Source organism: Marmota flaviventris, chromosome 1 (assembly GCF_047511675.1).
Source record: "Marmota flaviventris isolate mMarFla1 chromosome 1, mMarFla1.hap1, whole genome shotgun sequence".
NCBI classification, from domain to species: domain Eukaryota; kingdom Metazoa; phylum Chordata; class Mammalia; order Rodentia; family Sciuridae; genus Marmota; species Marmota flaviventris.
Window position 1 is genome coordinate 14,679,698 of NC_092498.1, and position 19,519 is coordinate 14,699,216.

At 48.3% G+C, this 19,519-nt stretch overlaps 1 protein-coding gene across 11 annotated transcripts in view; it reads left to right on the forward strand.

The window, feature by feature from the left end:
* Dennd2a (DENN domain containing 2A) overlaps positions 1-18,488 on the forward strand; it is a 104,654-nt gene extending 86,166 nt beyond the window's left edge. For 6 of the 11 annotated variants that reach the window (XM_071611619.1, XM_071611614.1, XM_027952194.2 and 3 more), the window contains 7 exons: positions 596-744; positions 9,319-9,496; positions 11,299-11,340; positions 13,569-13,686; positions 13,949-14,194; positions 15,760-15,846; positions 16,921-18,484. In XM_071611619.1, the coding sequence (XP_071467720.1) occupies positions 596-744; positions 9,319-9,496; positions 11,299-11,340; positions 13,569-13,686; positions 13,949-14,194; positions 15,760-15,846; positions 16,921-16,952 (852 nt within the window). In that variant the 3' untranslated portion in view covers positions 16,953-18,484. Of the gene's footprint in view, positions 1-595; positions 745-7,788; positions 9,497-11,298; positions 11,341-13,568; positions 13,687-13,948; positions 14,195-15,759; positions 15,847-16,920 lie in introns of those variants that run through there. The other 5 variants (XM_027952195.2, XM_071611627.1, XM_027952196.3 and 2 more) reach the window with 3 other exon arrangements.
* Positions 18,489-19,519: the final 1,031 nt, after the last annotated feature.

Genomic DNA, 19,519 nt, shown 5'->3' on the forward strand with positions numbered 1-19,519 from the left:
TGTATCAGAACATGATTGTAATGGGACTAGGGAGAATTAAGAAATATCTGGCTGGGTATGGTGGTCCACACCTGTAATTCCAGCTACTTGGGAGGCTGAGGCTGGAGGATCACAAGTTGGAACCAGAAAGAAAGAAAGAAATGCCTTCTCAAGAAGTGCGTCTTAGTAGTGCTGCTCAGGCCTGTGCCTGTGATCCTGTTCCAGCAGGTAATAATCCCCATGAGACAATGGCATTTTCAGTGGGGACACTAAAGTCTAGGCCATTTTCTAATAGTGAGAACTCTCCATGGGGAGTCCAGATGTGTTCTTAGCAAGGGGGAGCCTCCTGATATTTTGGGTAAAGGGCCACTGATTCTGACATCCACTTTTCTGGCCTCCATCCAAACTGTCCTCAGTTGAATGTGAGGCATGTGCTTCCCTCCCCAACTACCTCCTTCTCCTTCCCCAGTCCCTTTTGTTTTCCTCTCTTTTCTTCCTGTTCCCCTGCCAGTGGGTCATCCCTGCTGGGGACTTCAGAGCCCCAGGGACTGTGTACACCTGGGAAAGGTCTGGCTGACAGGTGGCCTGCCTTCATAGCTGCTCTATTCCCTGGCAGGTAATCGAGCTGTGCCGCCCACTGGACTCCCGGCTTGAACACGTGGATTTTGAGTCTCTCTTCTCCTGCCTCAGTGTCCGCCACCTGGTCTGTGTTTTTGCCTCCCTGCTTCTGGAAAGGAGGGTCATATTCCTTGCAGACAAGCTCAGGTACCACTTTGGATCCTTCTGCTGGAGTGTGTGAATGGCCTTAGACTTGAAGTGTATAGAACAGGCCAGGTTCAGGGGAGAGCTCCTGTGGGTAAGAGTAGGAGGCAGTGGCTGCTGATGTTGAAGGCCTAGAAGACACTAGTGACCTAGGCCAAGGCAGGCTCCCTGCCTGCTTGCCACGGGTCCTGTTGTGCACTAGGCACTCTGTTATGTGTGGAAAAAAACAGTGGGGTAAAAGGCACAGACCTGTCCATAGTTCTCAGTCCAATGAGGGGAACGGGAAAGTAACTGGACACACCATGTTGGGAAGGCTCGTTAGATGCAGTTAGTTGTGGAAGTGGATAGAGGGCCCTTGTTCCCAGGGGAACTCTCTGTACAAAGGCAAGGAGGCAGGAAGCCTCACACATCACATTCAGGACTACAGAGGAGCACACTGTGGCTAGAACAGAGAAGGTGAAGCAGGCAGAGGTGGAAGGATTGCAGGGCAGAGGAAAGAGTGCAGACTAACCCAAAAGGCGTCCCTCTCCTCATTACTAAAGGAGATCACACAATATACACAGCACTCACTGCCCCTCAGGATGCCACCCAATCCCCGTGGTCATAATCCATGATTTGCAGATCAAAGAAGATCTGGAAGAAATGCAAAGAGGTGTTTGGGTGATCTCTGAACTTCCAGCAAAAGAAGGTCTTGCATTTTCGTCATTTCAAAACACCGGCTCTTAACCTTCTCACCTTCTTCGCTTTGGACTGAGGGCACAGAAGCCAGAAGTGTGCGTGCAGGTGGGAGCTACAGCTCCAGGAAGGGCCAAGATGTGGAGTCCTCAGGCCAGCCAGGCAGAGGGGGCCACTGAGAGGTGCATCTGGAAAGAAGATATGGCAGAAGAAGAGAAAACAAGTAACAGTGGCTTAAAGAGGAAATAGGACTGAACTTCAGAAAACAAAAGAGAAGAAGAAAAGAAAGAATGGAAAGGACAAAATGTATCAACATGGAATTCATCAGGGGGCGTGGGAGGAAATGGCATCCAGCCCTCCCTTCCACTGCAGCCATCTGGTCACCTTCATGATGCTCCTCTTTGGACAGCAGCCATTTGGCTATTCCCCGATGGCCCCCACCCTGTGTTTGAGTTCACTTTTAAATGTCACAGTTACTGTACTCCCTGTGCACTTGTGTCAGGAAGCAGGCCCTGTCTTTAGCCTGCAGCTGGTGCTGGGTGCTTGGCAGCTCTCCAGGCTCCCTGGGCACTGGGGAATTCAGCCAAAGAGTTCTCAAGGTTGGGCCATGGATACTAAGGATGAGGAGTAACCCTTCAGTGACCAGGATGGGGTTTCATTAGCACTATAGTAACCGTCTTGATTCTCTGGAAGGCTCACTCAGCCCCTCATTCTCCCCAAACTGTTGGATTCTCAGGCTTGGATTTGGGGGAGAGAAAAGTGATAGATTTCAGAAAGACCTAGGCAGGAAGTGGAAGTCCAGCTGAGCAAACCTGGTGTCTGCTCGGAATAGAGCTGGGGACACAGTCCCCGGAGAGCTTGTTTCTGGGATGAAGATGTTAGACTTGGGGAGGGCCCAGATTGAGAAAATGCCTGAGTTGATGAGTGTTGCTGGAGTGGAGCAACCAGGGGGTACCCCACCCTCATGAGAGCAGGAAACCATCTAGTTTCCTGGACAAAGTGCAGTGAAAGGAGAGATAGGAACAGAAAGGGGTGGAAATGTAAAGATGTGTGTCTCTTTGAGGGGCAGTATGGGAGGTAATCTCAGAAGGCTCAGTGCTTTCTACAAGGTGTCTGGGGAAGGACACAACCACCTCTACCTTACCCTTGGACAAATTTCTGGGTGGACAGCCTGGATGCTGGTCCAGCCCCTCCACAAAGCTGCTGTGAGGAAGGACAGAGGAACAAGGAATGGACCCTGCCCAGAGTCTCTTCCCCGGCCCCACTCCCTACCCTGTCTGGGGCAGCCTTATGGAGGAGACAGGTCACCCACAGGGCTTCATAGAAGGGACTTTGAGTTTGTCTCTTTGCCCTGCCACCCACTCTCCTTGCCTGGGATTGTACCCTTAGAGATGTAGTCTTTTCAAACAGCACATGCCCAGGAGAGGGGCAGGTAAGCTGTCAGCTGTGGCTGCTGCCAGCAGTTCTCACTATGGCACACACTACGCGTCATGTGCTTCTTTTGAAGCAACTGTCAGATCTTAGGTGCTGTGGAGTGGATTTTTGTAAGGGAGGAAGAAGCAGCTGGAACGTGGATAATTTCAGTGCTTCCTCTGGGCAGAGCTAGGCCATGGTACAGTGTGTGTGCACGTGTGTGTTAAATGCTTTAATTGCATTTTTTAAATCCATTTTTAAATATCTTTATTTTTACCGGGAATTGAACCCAGGGGCACTCAACCACTGAGCCACATTCCAGCCCTATTCTGTATTTTATTTAGAGACAAGGTCTCACTGAGTTGCTTAGTGTCTCACTTTTTATGAAGCTGGCTTTGAACTTGCGATCCTCCTGCCTCAGCCTCCGGAGCCACTGGGATTACAGGCATGCACCACCACGCCCAGCTTTATCTTTATTTTATTTATATTTTTTTATGTGCTGCTGAGGATCTAACCCAGTGCCTCATAGATGCTAGGCAAGCACTCTACCATTGAGGTAGAACCTCAGCCCCCTGAATTGCATTTTTTATACCTTTTACAGCTCCCAAGCATGCATGTCCCTCTCTTACCACACTCACAGAGGAAAGACCCTGAACTTCCTTAGCCCTGGGCCCTGGGTCTCCTCATTTGTGACACAGGGGTTTATGAGCCCAGGCCCCTAGTGGTTCTTTCTGGGCACTCTGGTGTCTTGTTTTCCCTGCAGGCAGTTGCTCTTTCCCTATTACAAATAGTTCCATGTGTTCTCTTTCTTATCCAGTAAACTACGTTTCCATCTTATTCTGCCTCATGCAGATTTGAAGGGGTAGAAAAATAGATATTAAAAGACCCAAAGAGTTCCAAGATAGGAAGAGAAGAAAACCAAGCATGAGTGAACCTGATCACAATAAGGACAGCAGGTTCAGCTGCCACAACCTGGGGTGCTGCCTCTGGGCCGGCCTCTTTCTCAGAGGCTCACCTGCATTCTTCAGTGCTCCCCGCAGCCCTGTCAGGTGCATGTTCTGGTCAGAACCCTGAAAGGCGCAGAGGTTCAATCACTTTGCACAAGGAAGCCAGTAGTGAGAGAGGTGTCTGACTCCAGATAAGACCAGGGAGCTGGCCAGGCCACCGAGATCTGAGGGTGGGTGACCTGCAGGGTATGGAACTCTATCTGTCCACAGAAATGTAGAAGAAAAGGCTTTGTAAAGCAGGCCACTAGGAGCCATTAGAAGCTCAGCAGTCACTTTGAAGCTGACACTAGGAAGACCAAGCTTTCTTCCTCAGAGGCTTCCTTCCCTCAGTGGCCTTCGGCCTTCCAGCAGGGGCTACAGTAAGGTAGGTGTGACTGAGTGGCCCCCACAGACTCAGCTCTGAAATCCTTAGACTCCATGGGCCAGACTGCTCCAGGCCTCCTGGCACCATGCTTCATGAATTTTTCCAAAAAACTCTGAGGACCATGTAGAGAAATCTATATCCACCCTATTCTGTTGGATTTATGGAAGAGTAGCTGTAGGGAATTAAAAGGTTCTGTGGCCAGGCCTCGACAAACAAGGGTTAGGGGAACAGTGACTGGCTGCAGGTTTCCTGATCTGGCAAATTCTGTGAAAAAAATGGTAAGTTACAGCTGCTCCCCTCATCCTTAGGACTCTGTGCACTGCACACATGCTGATCCTTAGCCCCATTCAGCTAAAAGTGGAAGGAAGCCTCCTTATTTTTCTTTTCTTTCTGTGGCCCCAGTCTTACTGAGGACACAGAACAGAGCATGAGAACAGGACATCTCACAAACTCAGTAAGTGGCCCCGTGACATCCCAGAGTGGGCCTTAGCCTGCCCCCAGCACTGTCCCCCACAAACACAAACACAGTGTATTTCCTTGTCACTGCTGGGGAGTCAGCCCACTGCAAGAGGAAATTGCAGGGAGCTGTGGTAAATACTGTATGAGTTGTAAAAGGGTTTTAAGTCAAGCCAAAAATCTATCAAATTTAGAATAACATTTTTGCTCTGTTTCATCTTTAGAGTGGATATTGAGTGTTTTTTAAAGGTCTGTCAAGCCAAAGTTTGACAGATGGAAAAGAAAGAATGTTGTTGTGATGGCTTGTTCTGTTGCCATAACAACCCAGATAAATATTACCCCTATCTTCATCTTCCCTATGATAAACATTTTGTTTTTTAGTTTACTAATTTTAGTTCCAGAAAGTTTTGGCTAAACCTATAGACCAGGCTGAATAAAATCAGAACTTGGACAAGTTCACATAAAGAATTTTAGGTGGCACAAAGCTTGTAATGTTCAAGGTTATTTTCTTTTCGTAGTGCAATAGACCATAAGCCGAGTGAAAGCCTACTGGCTAATGACAAATAGGATTAGGTGATCAGATCTGGCAACTATTGGCGTTTAAGCCTTGGTTTGACGTATGGTTAACTGCGTCAGTTTTCATAAATTTAAATGATCTTCTAGAATCAGCTGCCCTTGGCAGTGTTTGCCATCTCAGAACACAAGGTTTGAGAATATGTCCCCTAGGCAGATGAGTTTGCTGCCACGTTGGTGCTTGGTAGCCAGAATACTACTTCACAGGTCAGGTTGGTCCTCAATAGTTGACAAAGTCTTGGAGACAAATACATTTAATTCAGCAAACTTCTATGAAGAAACCAATTTTAATATCATAATGGCAAGTTCTGACTTAACACTTAGTATTAGCCATCTATTTTTATACACGAACACCAAGAAGATACCATTTGAAGCAAGACCTAAAGGATAAATAGCCACAGATACTATAATCTTCTAATCCAAAGCCATCACTCACATGTCCTTGGCCGAAAGCATCTTCCGGTTCTTCTGTTGGATTCAGCTCCCACCCAGCCACACTGGCTTTGTGTCAGCTCTTCCCCTTTGGGACTTAACTTCAGTGCCTCAAAACCACTCAGACTCAGTTATCAGTTTCTTAGAGTGAGATGTCACCATCGTTTTGTCCAGACTCTGCTAACAAACTCTACAGTGACCTTCCTGTGACACCCTAGTTCTTTTTGTGGCCTCAAACAAAACTCCCACTTCCAGTCCCTGGCTTGTTTTCTGTCTTATAGAGGAGAGTTTGTAGATGTTAAGCTGGAAGGACATTGGAGATTACCTTTTACAGGAGACTCTGGAGACATGAAGAGCTCCTCCTGAGATTACACAGGAGGTGACAGAATTGGCTTTCCTGAGGCCCAGCCTGTGTCCTTTTAAGTTCAGTGACACATTACTTCAGGGTTTCGAAGTACAGTCATGGAAACATGGCAGCCGCTTCGTGGTGACACCCACTTTCTGCCAGGCTTCACCAGGCCCAAGATCAGACCCCAGTTTACCTTTCACTGCTCTTCCTGGGAGTGATGCCCACAGGAGCTGGGGGGCTAGAGGGCACTGACTAGATCAGCCCTCAGTTCCTAACTAGTTAGTTAGGAAAACTTCCTGATTCTTTGACGTGTCTTAAGGAAGCTCTGAGCTAGATTGTCACAGGTTCATAGATGAATTGGAAGCCTGCAGGGTACAGGATCCCTAAATATGGCATGGAGGCTTAATAGGGACCAGAATGGAAGTGTCTGCTCCAGGGAAACTTTAGCGTTTCACAAGTGCATCCTGATATTCTGGAGTAATACTTTTCAGCCTTCAGCCCTCAGGAACTACCACCCAACAGCAAAACGCTCAGGGGCCTGACCCTTCTTGCTATGCCTACCATTGAGCCCTGTGGCCCAGCTACCCTCCCACTGGGGCCTTCTCTTCCCTCTCCCTCTTCTGTACAATTGGTCACAGCTGTGGGAGCTGGTGTTTCTTTCCTCCACCCACACTGTAATGCGAGCCAGCTGCCAGGATGCTCTTCCTCACCCTTCCTTCAAAGACAGCTCCTCCTCCAACCAGCTGATGCCCAGGGAGACTGCTCCCAGCTTGCTTGAAAAGTCACCTCAGCCTCCCAGAACCATTCCCTTTGCATATTCCTAAGAGACCCCTGGTCCCAGCAGTGCTCACCCTCCTGCCTCAAGTCAGGGAGGAAAATTTCATTAGAACTTGCAGCACTGATTGAGGAAGATATACCCTACCCTCACTACCGTCTTCTCTTCTCTACCTCTCGGGGAACTGCTGCCACCACCAACTGTATTATTTGCAGGATTTGACCTTTCCTTTCTTGTATTGCACAAGGCAATTTTTTTTAGAATAATGACGTGGGCTAGAGAGCCAGAGGAATGAGACACTCCTCGAATAGATGCCTGCCTGCTGCTCTGCTCTGTGCACCCAGCGCTCCCTTTGTGCTCCAGCTACTGAGGTGGTGATGATAACTAGGTGTGGAAACTAGGCTCCATCTGCAGGGGCAGATCTGACAGCCCCTAACCTACACAGCCAGCAGTATACCTGTTGTCCCCGTCAGAATGGAGTACAGTTACCCCTTAGCTCAACGCCTTTCAGTTCACTGAATGAATTTCATCTGTGACTTTTATTTACGCATCCTATGTATCTAGCGCCAGCATTGCTTAGCACGTTTCCTAACCTCAGTCCAACCACCTTCTCTTCCACCTGGTTCACACTTACTCACTGAGGTGATGCACACTTGTAATCCTAGTTACTCAGGAGGCTGAGACAGGAGGATAGCAAATTCAAGGCTAACATGGGCAACTTAGCAAGAGGCTGTCTCAAAATAAGAAATAAAAAGGGTTGGGATTGTCACCCAGTAGTAGAGCATCCCTGGGTTCAATCCCCAGTACCAATAGATAGATAGATAGGGCTGGGGGTTGTAACTCAGTGGTACAGTGAGTGTCCCTGCGTTCCATCCCCAGTACTGGGTGGGGGGAGGAATGTGGTACATTGTTATTAACTATAGTGATCATATTGCATATTGTACAATAGATCTATAATTTCTCCTATCCATGTGCTAATGTATATTTTAAACATGTTTCACAGGGGGTGCGGAATTCAAGAGGAACACATTGAAAACTAAGTAGTTTGAGTTGTTTTATTTTATTCTTCTTTGACTTTTTTTGTTTTAAGGTACCTGGGATTGAACTCGGGGGCACTGAACCACTGAGCCACATCCCCAGCCCTATTTTGTGTTTTATTTAGAGACAGGGTCTCACTGAGTTGCTTAGCACCTCACTTTTGCTGAGGCTGGCTTTGAACTCATCATCCTCCTGCCTCAGTCTCCCAAGCCGCTGGGATTACAGGCATGTGCCACTATGCCCAGCCATGATCATTTGTTTGGAAGAGGGATTTCCAGGGCTGGGGATGTGGCTTTGTGGTAGAGCACTTAGATGACATGTTTGGGGCCCTGGGTTTGATCCCTAGCATTGCAACAAAAAAAATCAAGAGAATCAAAGAGAGAGATTCCCAATATTTCTCCATGTTTTGTTTTAGCACTTTAAAGGGTTACCTCTAAGTTATTTAGCATATTGTCCTTTGGTCAGGATTCTAGGTAAGGGGTAACTGTATATGAGTTTCACTTTTACAAAATGGAACAATTGTGGGCTGGGGTTGTGGCTCAGTGGTAGAGCGCTTGCCCTGAGTTTGATCCTCAGGATCACATAAAAATAAATAAATAAAAATAAAGGTATTTTTTTAAAACTTCAAAAAAAGGAAAACAAAATGGAACAATTGTGATTGTTGTCCTGTAAGTACCAAAGGATAAATCCTCATTTTCCCTGATTGCACCCAGGCATTCTTGAGGCTTGGTACTTTATAAAATACAGCAGTTTATCCAACTCACAATTCCAGTGGCTGAAAGGTCCAAACAACATGGTGCCAGCTCCCCGGCAAGGGTCTCCATGGCCCCATCAATGTGATGGAAAATTGAAAACTGGCCCAATACATAAGGGGCAAATGAGTTGGCAAGAAGCAAGAGAGGAGGGAGTGGCCAGCCTCGGTCTTTTTATAACAGCTCACTCTGGTGGGAGCACACCAAACCCCTTCCTGGGAAACAGCTTGACTCCATGAGGTGGAGCCCCATCATTGATGACCTTGCCCCAGGTCCCCCCTCTGAAAGTTTCCACCACCTCACCACTGCCACACGGGGGCCAGGCTGCCAGCTCATGAACCCTTGGGGGACAGATCACATCCAAACAGTAGCAGTGGTTTGGGTTTTTTTTTTTTTTTTTTTTTTTTTTGGGGGGGGGGGGACATTGTTTTGTTTTGTTTGTATGATTTTCATCAAAATTGTACAAGGGTGGATGTGGCTTTCACAGGGAAACACACTCTTGGGTTGATTATCTGGGCAAGGCATCAGCCCCTCCAACTGTGTCCTAAGGCCTTGTGCATAGGCTCAGAGCATCTCCGATCCTGGTGCTGGGACTGAGTGACTGGGTATGTGAAATCCCTGTGTGATGCTTCTAACCAGCATGCCTTGGGGAGAAGTCCAGATGCTCCTCTCCAGCCTTCCATGAGGCTGCCTGTCCTCACCCTAGCTGAACCGGGCTCTCCTTCCCATCTCTCCCTCTGCAGCACCTTATCCAAGTGCTGTCATGCCATGGTGGCGCTCATCTACCCCTTCAGCTGGCAGCACACCTACATCCCTGTGCTTCCACCTGCCATGATCGACATCGCGTGCTCACCCACCCCCTTCCTCATTGGGCTGCTGTCCAGCTCGCTGCCGCTGCTCAGGGAGCTGCCACTGGAAGAGGTGAGCCCCAGCCCATCCCCAGTGGGGTTCACAGAGCCGGGGGGCAGTACTGGGAGGGCTGTGCCAGCAAGTGAAGGCTCTTCAGAGCCAGGAGTGTCGGGAGCAGGCAGAAAGCTGTCTAGCCACTGCTCTGCCCGTGACAGGTCCTGGCTCAGGTCTGGTTTAGTCCACCCTCGGGTGGCTGCAAACACTGTGTTTTTCTTTCTAAATTAAATGACTGAGGTTGGGGGGTAGTTCAGTGGGAGAGCACTTGCCTGGCTTGTTGCCAGGCAGGCCCTGGGTTCAGTCCCCAGAACTGCAAAAAATAAAGTAAAATACAAATAAATAAAATGAAGGTGGAGCAGCCATTGAGAAGGACAACGGTGAACAACCTAGCAAGCCATCAGCTCTGCCTTCAGACACAGCCATTTGTCCTGTCCCCCTCTTCCCTCCCACCCACCAGTGCAAAGGGAGGAACAGACACAAAGAACTAGCAGTAACTGGAATGTGTTTTTTATTTTGTGTGGTACAAGGAATTGAACCTGTGGCACTCTACCACTGCACTACACCCCCAGCACTTTTTATTTTTTATTTTGAGGCAAGGTCTCACTAAGTTGCTTAGGGCCTCACTAAATTGCCAAAGCTGGCCTCAAACTTGTGATCTTTCTGCCTCAGCCTCCAAGTCCCTGAGATTACAGGCATGTGCCACCGTACCCAACTTCAAATGCATTTTTGAACTTATGACAAAACAGACAATGACTGTGCACCTATGAAAGGTCCTTTGTCATTTCAGTTAAAAAAACAACCTCTAGAACATTGCTAATGGTCAAACTCTGGGTTCTTAGATTAGTATCTCAGTAGGAAAGTGCTGCTTGGCACTTCTGGAGTTATTTAATCCCAACCCCTTTCTCTAAAGTGGCTACCCCTGTGTCCTGGGGACCTCCAGCAGTCAGAGACCAAACCTTAGGGGACTGAACAGTGCCATTCAGTCCTAAACCTAGTAGCATCTGTCTCTCTATTTTTCCCCAGGGCTCAAGATACTGGTCCTCTAATTGTCCAGGGTCCTAAAGGTAAAGGGTTTGTGCAGGTGCAGTGTGAGCTTTACATGGTTCATTTGGGTCCTAGAAGAGGGGTGTGTGGAACCACCCTCTGATCTGCAGCAGTTCTCTGAGCCCACCTGTATCTGGCTGTGGTTGGGAGACCATCCAGACCCCTTGTCTTCTTCCATCATAGCCAGTGGCCTCTACTAGGCTCAAGCGAAGGTCCCACTCACAGGGGCAGCACTTACCTACTAGGCCTCACTCCCCGCACCCTGGCCCTTGTACCCCACCCTGACCCTGAGGAGCGGGGGAGAAGGTGCTTTGTCCTGAAAGCCTTAGCTAATGAAAAGCCGCTGCCTGCAGCTTGGTTGAATCCCTCTGCTTGTCTCTCCTGTTCCTTTGAGAGAAGTGACAAGATTCAGTGGACAACTGGGAAGAAAGAGGGAGAAGCCCCAGGTGGGGAGTGGCAAAACTGACAGGGACGGGAACAAGTGGGGGTCTTCAGCATCTTTTACCCACCTCAATAACCAGCACACTTTAAAAAAGAACCCAGGAACTTCTGCCTTGGCCCATCAGAACCAGGCGGGAGCCGTCAGGCAGCAGAGGGACCTGGTGGCTGCTTTCTCCCTGTCTGCCATCTGTGGTGGCAGTCGCAACACCAGGAGGCCAGCATGGCCCACCCTTCACCCCAGATGCCTCTTAGCCAAGGAGGAAGAAGGCTGAGTCCACCTTTATCCCAGAGGCCCAGGTGACAATACTTGTCCCTTTTCCTCTGTCCCGTAGGTCCTGGTGGTCGACCTCATCAACAGTCGGTTCCTCAGACAGGTGAGTGCGAGGGCCAGCCCCGCCTGCTGCTCCCTTTTTCTTACCTGTCTCTTCCTGGGGTTCAGCTCCCTAGTTCTGGGCAGGCTCTGTGGTGGGCCTGGGGTTGCTGGTGGAGCTGGACAACTAGACAGCCTCAGGCCAGGAGGCAAAAAGGAGGGTGATTCTGTGTGCTCTAACACAAAAGGATTTTCTAACTTCAGAATCAGGTGCAGTGGCACATGTCTAGTCTACAGTGATTCAGGAGGCTGAGACAGGAGCATCACAAGTTCAAAGCCAGCCTCAGCAATTTAACGAGACCCTGTATCAAAATTTAAAAAAATTTTACAAAGGGACTGGGCATGTGGCTCAATAGTTGAATGCCCCTGGGTTCAATTCCTGGTACCAAAAAAAAAAAAAATCAGGACACAAATTGTAAGCATTATTTTTATAGAAGGAAGATATATATATGTGTTTTTAAAAGATTAAAAGGAAACCTATAAACATTGAAGTACAAATAAAATTTTTTTTTTTAAATTGAAAGGAGGGTCTGGGGTGAAGCTCAATGGTAGACTGCTGTGCGAGGCCTTGGGTTCAGTTCCAAACACTGCAAAAAGAAAGATGATTTCAAGAAAAACCTACTGACACATTAATGCTGATTTATTAGGAAGGGAGACTGAGAGACAAGTTATGAGTGATTTTAAATTGTTTTAATAAACTTTTGTATATTTCTTTATTTCTCTTTTTGTTATTGTTTGTGTGTACTAAGGATTGATTCCAGGGGTACTTTGCCACTGATTTATCACTGAGCTACACCCCCAGGTCTTTTTCTTTCTTTTTTTTTTTTTTTTGAGACAGGATCTCCCTGAGTTGACCAGATTGGCCTCTTAACTTGAGAGCCTCCTTCCTCTGCTTTCTGAGTCACTGAGATTACAGGCATGCACCACCACACCCAGCTTCACATATTTTCTGTAGCGATTTTAAATTACTTTCATTATCAGAGAAAAGCAGTGCACATTTATTTTCTTTTTATCATTTACTCAAGAAGTCTAACTCCCATTAGATCTTGCAAAGAATAACAAAGAAAGGCTGGGAATGGTGAGGAGGCTGAGGCAAGAGGATCACCAGTTTGAGGGGGGCTTCAGTAATTTAATAAGGCCTTGTCTCAAAATTAAAAAATAAATAAATAAAAGGGCTAGGGATGTGGGTCAGTGGTAAGTGCCCCCGAGTTCAATACCCAGTGCCATTTAAAATGGCAAAGCAATAATAAATAATAATGACACAGCCAGGCACCATGTCTCATGCCTGTAATCCCAGTGGCTCAGGAGGCTGAAGTAGGAGGATCTAGAGTTCAAAACCAGCCTCATCAAAAGCAAGGTGCTGGGCTGGGGGTGTGGCTCAAGCGGTAGCGCGCTCGCCTGGCATGCGTGCAGCCCGGGTTGGATCCTCAGCACCACATACAAACAAAGATGTTGTGTCCGCCGAAAACTAAAAAATAAATATTAAAATTCTCTCTTCTCTCTCTCTCTTTGAAAAAAAAAAAAATTTAAAAAAAAATCTTTCTCTAAAAAAAAAAAAGCAAGGTGCTAAGCAACTCAGGGAGACCCTGTCTCTAAATAAAATATAAAATAGGGCTGGAGATGTGGCTTAGTGGTCTAGTACCCGTGAGTTCAATCCCCAGTACCCACCCCGCAAAAAAAAAAAATGACAGAAAATCTTCCTAGGCATTCTGATGGGTAGCTGTGAGCTTGGAGTAAGCACACCGAGGAAGAACCGAGTAGCGTCAATGCCTTTCATCGTTAGTCCATCTGCTTTCACTCCCAGAGGCCCCAGAGTTGGCCCTCGCTGAGGCTCTCCTGTCTGAGCCCAGATCACAAGGCCAGCTTGGGATCACACTGGTCTTTTGTACTGGACAGAATTCCCCCATGAACACAAGCTGCCCTTCAGGGTGTGGACAGTGGAAAATACCTATTGAGTGTCCGCGAAGTGCCAAGCACTTGCACAAGAGAATCGTATGCTTTTAATCTTTGAGATGAGGCACATATTGATTGGTAGCCCATTTTACAAATGGAGGAGAAACTGAGGCTCACACAGCTTATAAAAAGTAGGATTGGAACTCAGACCTCAGATGCTGGTTCCAAATCCTGTTCCTTCCACTAACCTGGGAAGTGAGCCAGCCTGCCCACCTATGGCCATTGCGTGGTGGCTCCCAGGAGCACTAGCCCAGTGGCCCGCCTGCTTCTGCTTTACAGATGGAGGACGAGGATTCCATCCTACCCCGGAAGCTTCAGGTGGCCCTGGAACACCTTCTGGAGCAGCGGAATGAGCTGGCCTGTGACCAGGATGGAGGGCCCCTGGACAGCACAGCTGGTAAAGGCAGCTCCCTCCACGACACAGGGGCCTCAGAGCAGCTGCACAATGGCCCGCATTCCCCTGGGGAAATTTTTCCATCCCCCCCATTCGGGCACTAAAATATCTGTGTAAAGGGGGAAAGAAATGACTTAACGTTAGGTAACTTTTCCTAGATGACGGTTTGCCACAGCTAGCAATCACTTGGTCACTAATTGGCTTCACTCAGGCACTAGCATGGCCGCCTGCCTTCATTGCCTCTGGCCTTTCCCCTCCCTGCCAGGCCCTGATGCCAGCCCCCTGAACCAGGTGGTGTCCGAAGCCTTTGTGCGCTTCTTCGTGGAGATCGTGGGCCACTACTCCTTGTTCCTGACGCCCGGGGAGCGCGAGGAGAGGACCCTGCAGCGAGAGGCCTTCCGTAAAGCTGTCTCCTCCAAGAGCCTCCGCCGCTTCCTGGAGGTCTTCATGGAGACCCAGATGTTCCGGGGCTTCATCCAGGAGCGGGAGCTGCGCCGGCAGGATGCCAAGGGTTAGGGATTCTTCCGCGTTGGGGCCAGTGAGCTGGAGATTCCAGGAGAGCAGGGAGGAGGGTCACGGGCCTGGGCGCAGAGGCCAACAGCATTCTGGCTCCCTCTGGCCTCCTAGGGGAGCTCCTTCACAGGCCTCTGAGCTTGTGAAATCACCCCTCTGCCCCTCCCTCGCTTCTCTTGCCTCCCTCCTGGACACTCGACCACTGAACCACATCCCCAGCCCTGTTCTGTATTTTATTTAGAGACAGGTCTCACCTAGTTGCTTAGTGCCTCACTTTTGCTGAGGCTGGCTTTGAACTCTAGATCCTCCTGCCTCAGCCTTCCCAGCTGCTAGGATTACAGGGGTGAGCCACCACGCCAGCCCCTCAGAGCCTCTTGCAGAGCCACATTCCAGCGTCTGGCAAGGTCCCCTTCCTTTTCATTTGTCCTTCCTGATGAAACCCAGGAACACCCTCTCCTCCCCTGTTTTCAGGCCTCCGCTCCCCTCCACTCTTCTTTTTGCCTACTCTCCACAGATGGGAAGGGGACAGTAGAGAGGGAGACAGGGCCCACAGACCTGGGCAGCTTGTCCCTGCCTTTGTCTGCCTGGGTTCCACTGACTTCCAGGGAGAGAGGAGGAGAAACCATCCAGTCTCTTTTGCACCTTGTCTTAAGCCCTCTGGGGAGTCTAAAATCTAGAAATGCTTGCAGAGCAGTGGTAGATGGGAGTTAAACCTGGGCAGGGAAAGGTGTTGCCTTCCCCAGGGACGCTGTGCAGCAAGCAGGGAAGGTTCAGGTGAGCATCTGGCGCCAGGCAGGGTGTACTCTGGTCTGTGAACTCAGAAACTGAGTAAAGCACCCAAGGCCTGCATCCCCACAGCCCTTTAACAGGAAAGGCAGAGCAGGCAGGCTTCAGGTGGTTCTGATAAGGGGTACCTGAAGGGAGAAGAAAATGGGTCAGAAAGTAGAAGTCACAGGACACACCCCAAGAAAGAGTTCTTTTAAATAGAAGACTACTGGGAACATGGAAATGGGTTTACAGTTCACTGTGTGGTAAGAGAGGTGGGAGACAAAGGCTTAACAGGAATGTGGTAGGAAGCCCTGTCCCTAAAAGAGTCCTCAGAAAGGCACAGCATGTGGGGTCAGAGCGCAGGGGTCCAGAGAGGGCATGTCTAGCCTCCCTGAGGCCCCAGGCAGGCCCGATTCCCAGGGAACTGCACCACTTGGCCAGTGTCCCCATCGGGAAAGTATGAGGAAACGGGAGAATTTAGGAGCTCCTCCATCCCTGGTTTTTCTTTGAAACCGAGACCCTGGCACAGGGTAGATGCTTGGAAGGTGTCTGTTGAGTAAAAATGGGATTTCATGTATGAGCTTGCTTTATAGCTTTCCAAAAACGGCTATTGTGCAAGGTTGGGCAATTGTAAGAGGGAAAAAAAACCTTATAAAACTCATGATTCAGAGCATGTTTATAGGATCAGCTTCATCTCAGAAGCAAGATTGCTCTTTCCTGTGGTGAGGAGGAAATGGGCTGGTGTGGAAGTGCAATGTGGAGGAATTAAAGTGGCTTGCCATCTCTTGTTGCCAGGTCTATTTGAGGTCCGAGCCCAAGAGTATCTAGAGACACTCCCCAGCGGAGAGCACAGCGGTGTCAATAAGTTCCTGAAAGGACTGGGTAAGCCTGGGTCTCATCCCTGGAGCCAGAGCCTGTTCCTGAATAATCCAGAGCTCCACCACCCCCGCCTGGAGGGCAAAATGGTCATTTTAACCTCCTATCCTAATCTGCCCCCAAAGTGGAGACCAAGGAAGCAAATCCCTCCTTTATTGCCCCCCACCCCTGGCTATCTTGCTCTTCTTTCACTATTGTTGCCTTCACTCCTAGTCTTCTGGGGACAGAGCACTGTAGGAGGCAGCAGAGCAGCCTCCAGATGCCCCTGAAGTGGACAGGTAGGCAGCGGCAGGACTGCAGTTCCCCCGGCTCGGAGGCCCTTGCTGGGAAAGGGAGAATGAGGAGGAAGAGAACAAAGGCGTTGAAGAGGGAGGTCCCAGGAGGCAGCCCCCAAGAGGGGCCCAGTACCTCCAGCTGCTGGAGTGTCCCTGGGTGGCTCCTGGGAAGTGTGCCACTCTGGGCTTTGTCATAACCACACCAGACACCAGCACCCTCTACAGCTTGGAGGGTCTTCCTTTCAGAACCCCAAGTGTTAGACTCCTGCCATCAGAGCAGCAGCAGGTACCTGAGAAGCCAGAGGGGCAACTCTGAAAAAGGGGAACCCCCACCTCTCCAGAGCAAGGGGAGGCTCGGATAGCACCATATCTGGGGTGATATCATTTTCCCCCTTTTTTGCTGCACAGGGAATTGAACCTGGTGCTTTATCACTTACCTACCCACCCTTTTTGTTTGTTTGTTTTTGTTTTTGTTTTTTAGTTGGAGATGGACACAATACCTTTATTTTATTTATTTATTTTATGTAGTGCTGAGAATCCAACTCAGTGCCTCTCCCGTGCTAGGCAAGCCACAACTACAGCCCCCCCACCCCTTTTCATTTTTTGAGACAAGGTCTTACTTAATTACTAACCATCTCACTAAATTGCCTGGGCTGGCCTTGAACCTGTGATTTTGCTGTCTCAGATTCCCAGGTCTCTGGGATTTCAGACCTGTGCCGCCTAGCCCATACCTGGGGTGAAGAGGGGCAACGTGTAACTCACCTTTCTTTGTCCACCTGATGAATGTTCTCATTTTCTTTTTTAGGCAATAAAATGAAGTTTCTCCACAAGAAATAATCAACTCAACCTCAAGGGAAACGTCCTCCCAGTATGACCACCAGTTTTAAACACAGTTCCCGGTGGCCTTTCTGAAAGGTGTCCCCAGGTTGTCCCAGCACAGAATCCAGGGCAAGTGCAGCCACCAGCTGTCCGAGGCACTGCTCCTTCAGAACTGCCCTACAAGGGAGCCACCCACATGCAAACACACTTGGTGGTTGGTTTTTGGATTTGGGCTTTTTAATCTCAATATTAAAAAAAAAAGAAAGAAAGAAAAGTGTTCAGGTTTCCTTTTTATTATGCCAGGGCTAAGAAAACTCTCTGCCCTACTTTATTTCCCCCTGGGTCCGGAGAAGGGGAGGAGATGGGAAGGAGCGGCTACTGAGGATCGGGTGTGCCCGGGAACAGGTGGGGGCTGCAAGGGGAGGACAGAGTGAGGACTGGTGACCCCTGCAGACAGGCGCACCCTGCAGACAGATGCCCCCGGGTGCAGAATCTGCCCTTTCTTGGGTGGAATGGAGTCCAGGCAGAAGGAGTGGCTCTTCCCTGCTGGTCAGTGATGCCACCTGGTGGCTGAGGCCACAGACCTCTGTCTTCCCAAAAGGACTTGACTCTTAACTGCCTTTTTTCTCTTAGAAGCCATAGAACCACCCACATTCATGCAGCCCATGACTTTTAGTGATACACAAAAAGAGGAAATCTTGTAAACTGTTAATAAAATGTTGTTGGGGTCCTAAAATTTATGCTATAGGGCTGGGAGGTAGCTCAGTGGCATAGTGTTTGCCTCACATATGTGAAGCCCTGGGTTCAATCCCCAGTTCCAAAAAAAGAAGAAAAGACCCCAAGTAAAGTTTATGATTCTGTGTGGATCCCAGGCCACTAAGCTGGGACCCATCTCAGCCTAAATGACAGTACCATGCAGGATAAATGGGAGGGGCTTTTGTCATTGATGTTGTAAACAAGAGCCAGGAGCAAGGTGGTGGGGATGGCTTCCTTAGACTTACACAGCCAGAGATTTTTGTGTCCTGTGGACCAGAAGAGGCAGGGTCCAGGAGGAGCCACAGTCTGAGAGCTGTCCTGTGGGGGGCAGCAGGGAAGTAGCCCCATGTACAGCACACGCAGATTCTCACAGTGGTCCTCAGGGCCAGCCACCACCCCTGCATACCCTATTGCTTGGTCCCCTGTGGATGCCAGGAAAATGAGGAAGAGTTGTTGACACCCATTCTGCATTAGATGTTCTTACTTCAACTGGAGTCAGGGCCATACCACTCCACACTTGAAGCCCAGGTGGTGCCACTATTTGTGTTTTCAAGGGAGAGGACCTGTGGTTACATCAGATTCCCAAAGACTTCCCCAAAATGGTAGGGACCAGGCTCTACATAAAAATTAACCCAAGTAGGTGGGGAAGCTGGAATAATAAGATCTGAGTGTAGGAATTTGTATCTAGCAAGCTCCTCAGATTTGTTAACTTTATTAATAGCAAAATTCTGTGTATTTTTATATTGCTCAGAAATTATCTCTTAACATTTTGGAATATACTTTCTTCTCTAACTTATTTTCTATTATTTGTTTACCTAAGACCTTCAGTGAATAAACATACATCTTTATCAACATTCCTAATGATTTGTAATACTCTATTTTATGGATATACTAAAAGTAGTCTCTCCAATCCTTTACTGTTTTTTGTTTTGTTTTGTTTTGTTTTGTTTTTGTTGTTGTTGTTGTTGCTGTTTGTTTGTTTCTTTTGTTTTTCAGTGCTGAGGATTATTCTAGGGCCTTGCATATGCTAGGCAAATGTTCTACCACTAAGCTACTTCCCCAGCTCTTTTTTATTTATTTTATTAATTTTATTTTATTTCAGTACCGGGGATTGAAAGCAGGGGCACTCTACCACTGAGCCAGAGAGCTACATCTTGAGCCCTTTTTATTTTTATTCTGAGATAAGGTCTCACTAAGTTACCCAGGCTTAGCCAGGAGCAGTGGCACAGGCCTGTAATCCCAAGGACTCTGGAGCCTGAGGCAGAAGGATGCCAAGTTTGAGGCCAGCATCAGCAACTTAACCCTGAATCAAAATAAAAAATAAAAAGGGCTGGGAATGTAGCTCAGTGATAAAGCATCACTGAGTTCAATCCTCAGTTTAAAAAAAAAAAAAAAAACTAAGTTGCACAGGCTGGCCTCAAACTTTCCATCTTTCTGCCTCAGCCTCCCAAGTTGCTGGCATTACAGGTGAGCATTTTTGTTGTTCTTTTTAGATATATGACAGTATATCTAAATATATATGATATATATGACAATAGAGTATATTTTGACATACACAGAGATAATCGTTCTAATTAGGTTGTACATGACGTGGAGTTTCACTGGTCTTGAATTCATATATGAACAGTGGAAAGTTATGTCTGACTCATTCTACTGTCTTCTATTCCCATCCCCACCTCAGATACCTTGTTTTTTAATGTCAAGTGCTGCCTAGGAGACCACACTAATAAACCTAAGGTTGCTTGGTGAGGATGAAGTCAAAACAAAGGGGGTTGGAGAGCTGAGGGACACTCCTCCAGGAAGCCTGACCAACCTCCCTGTGTGACTGG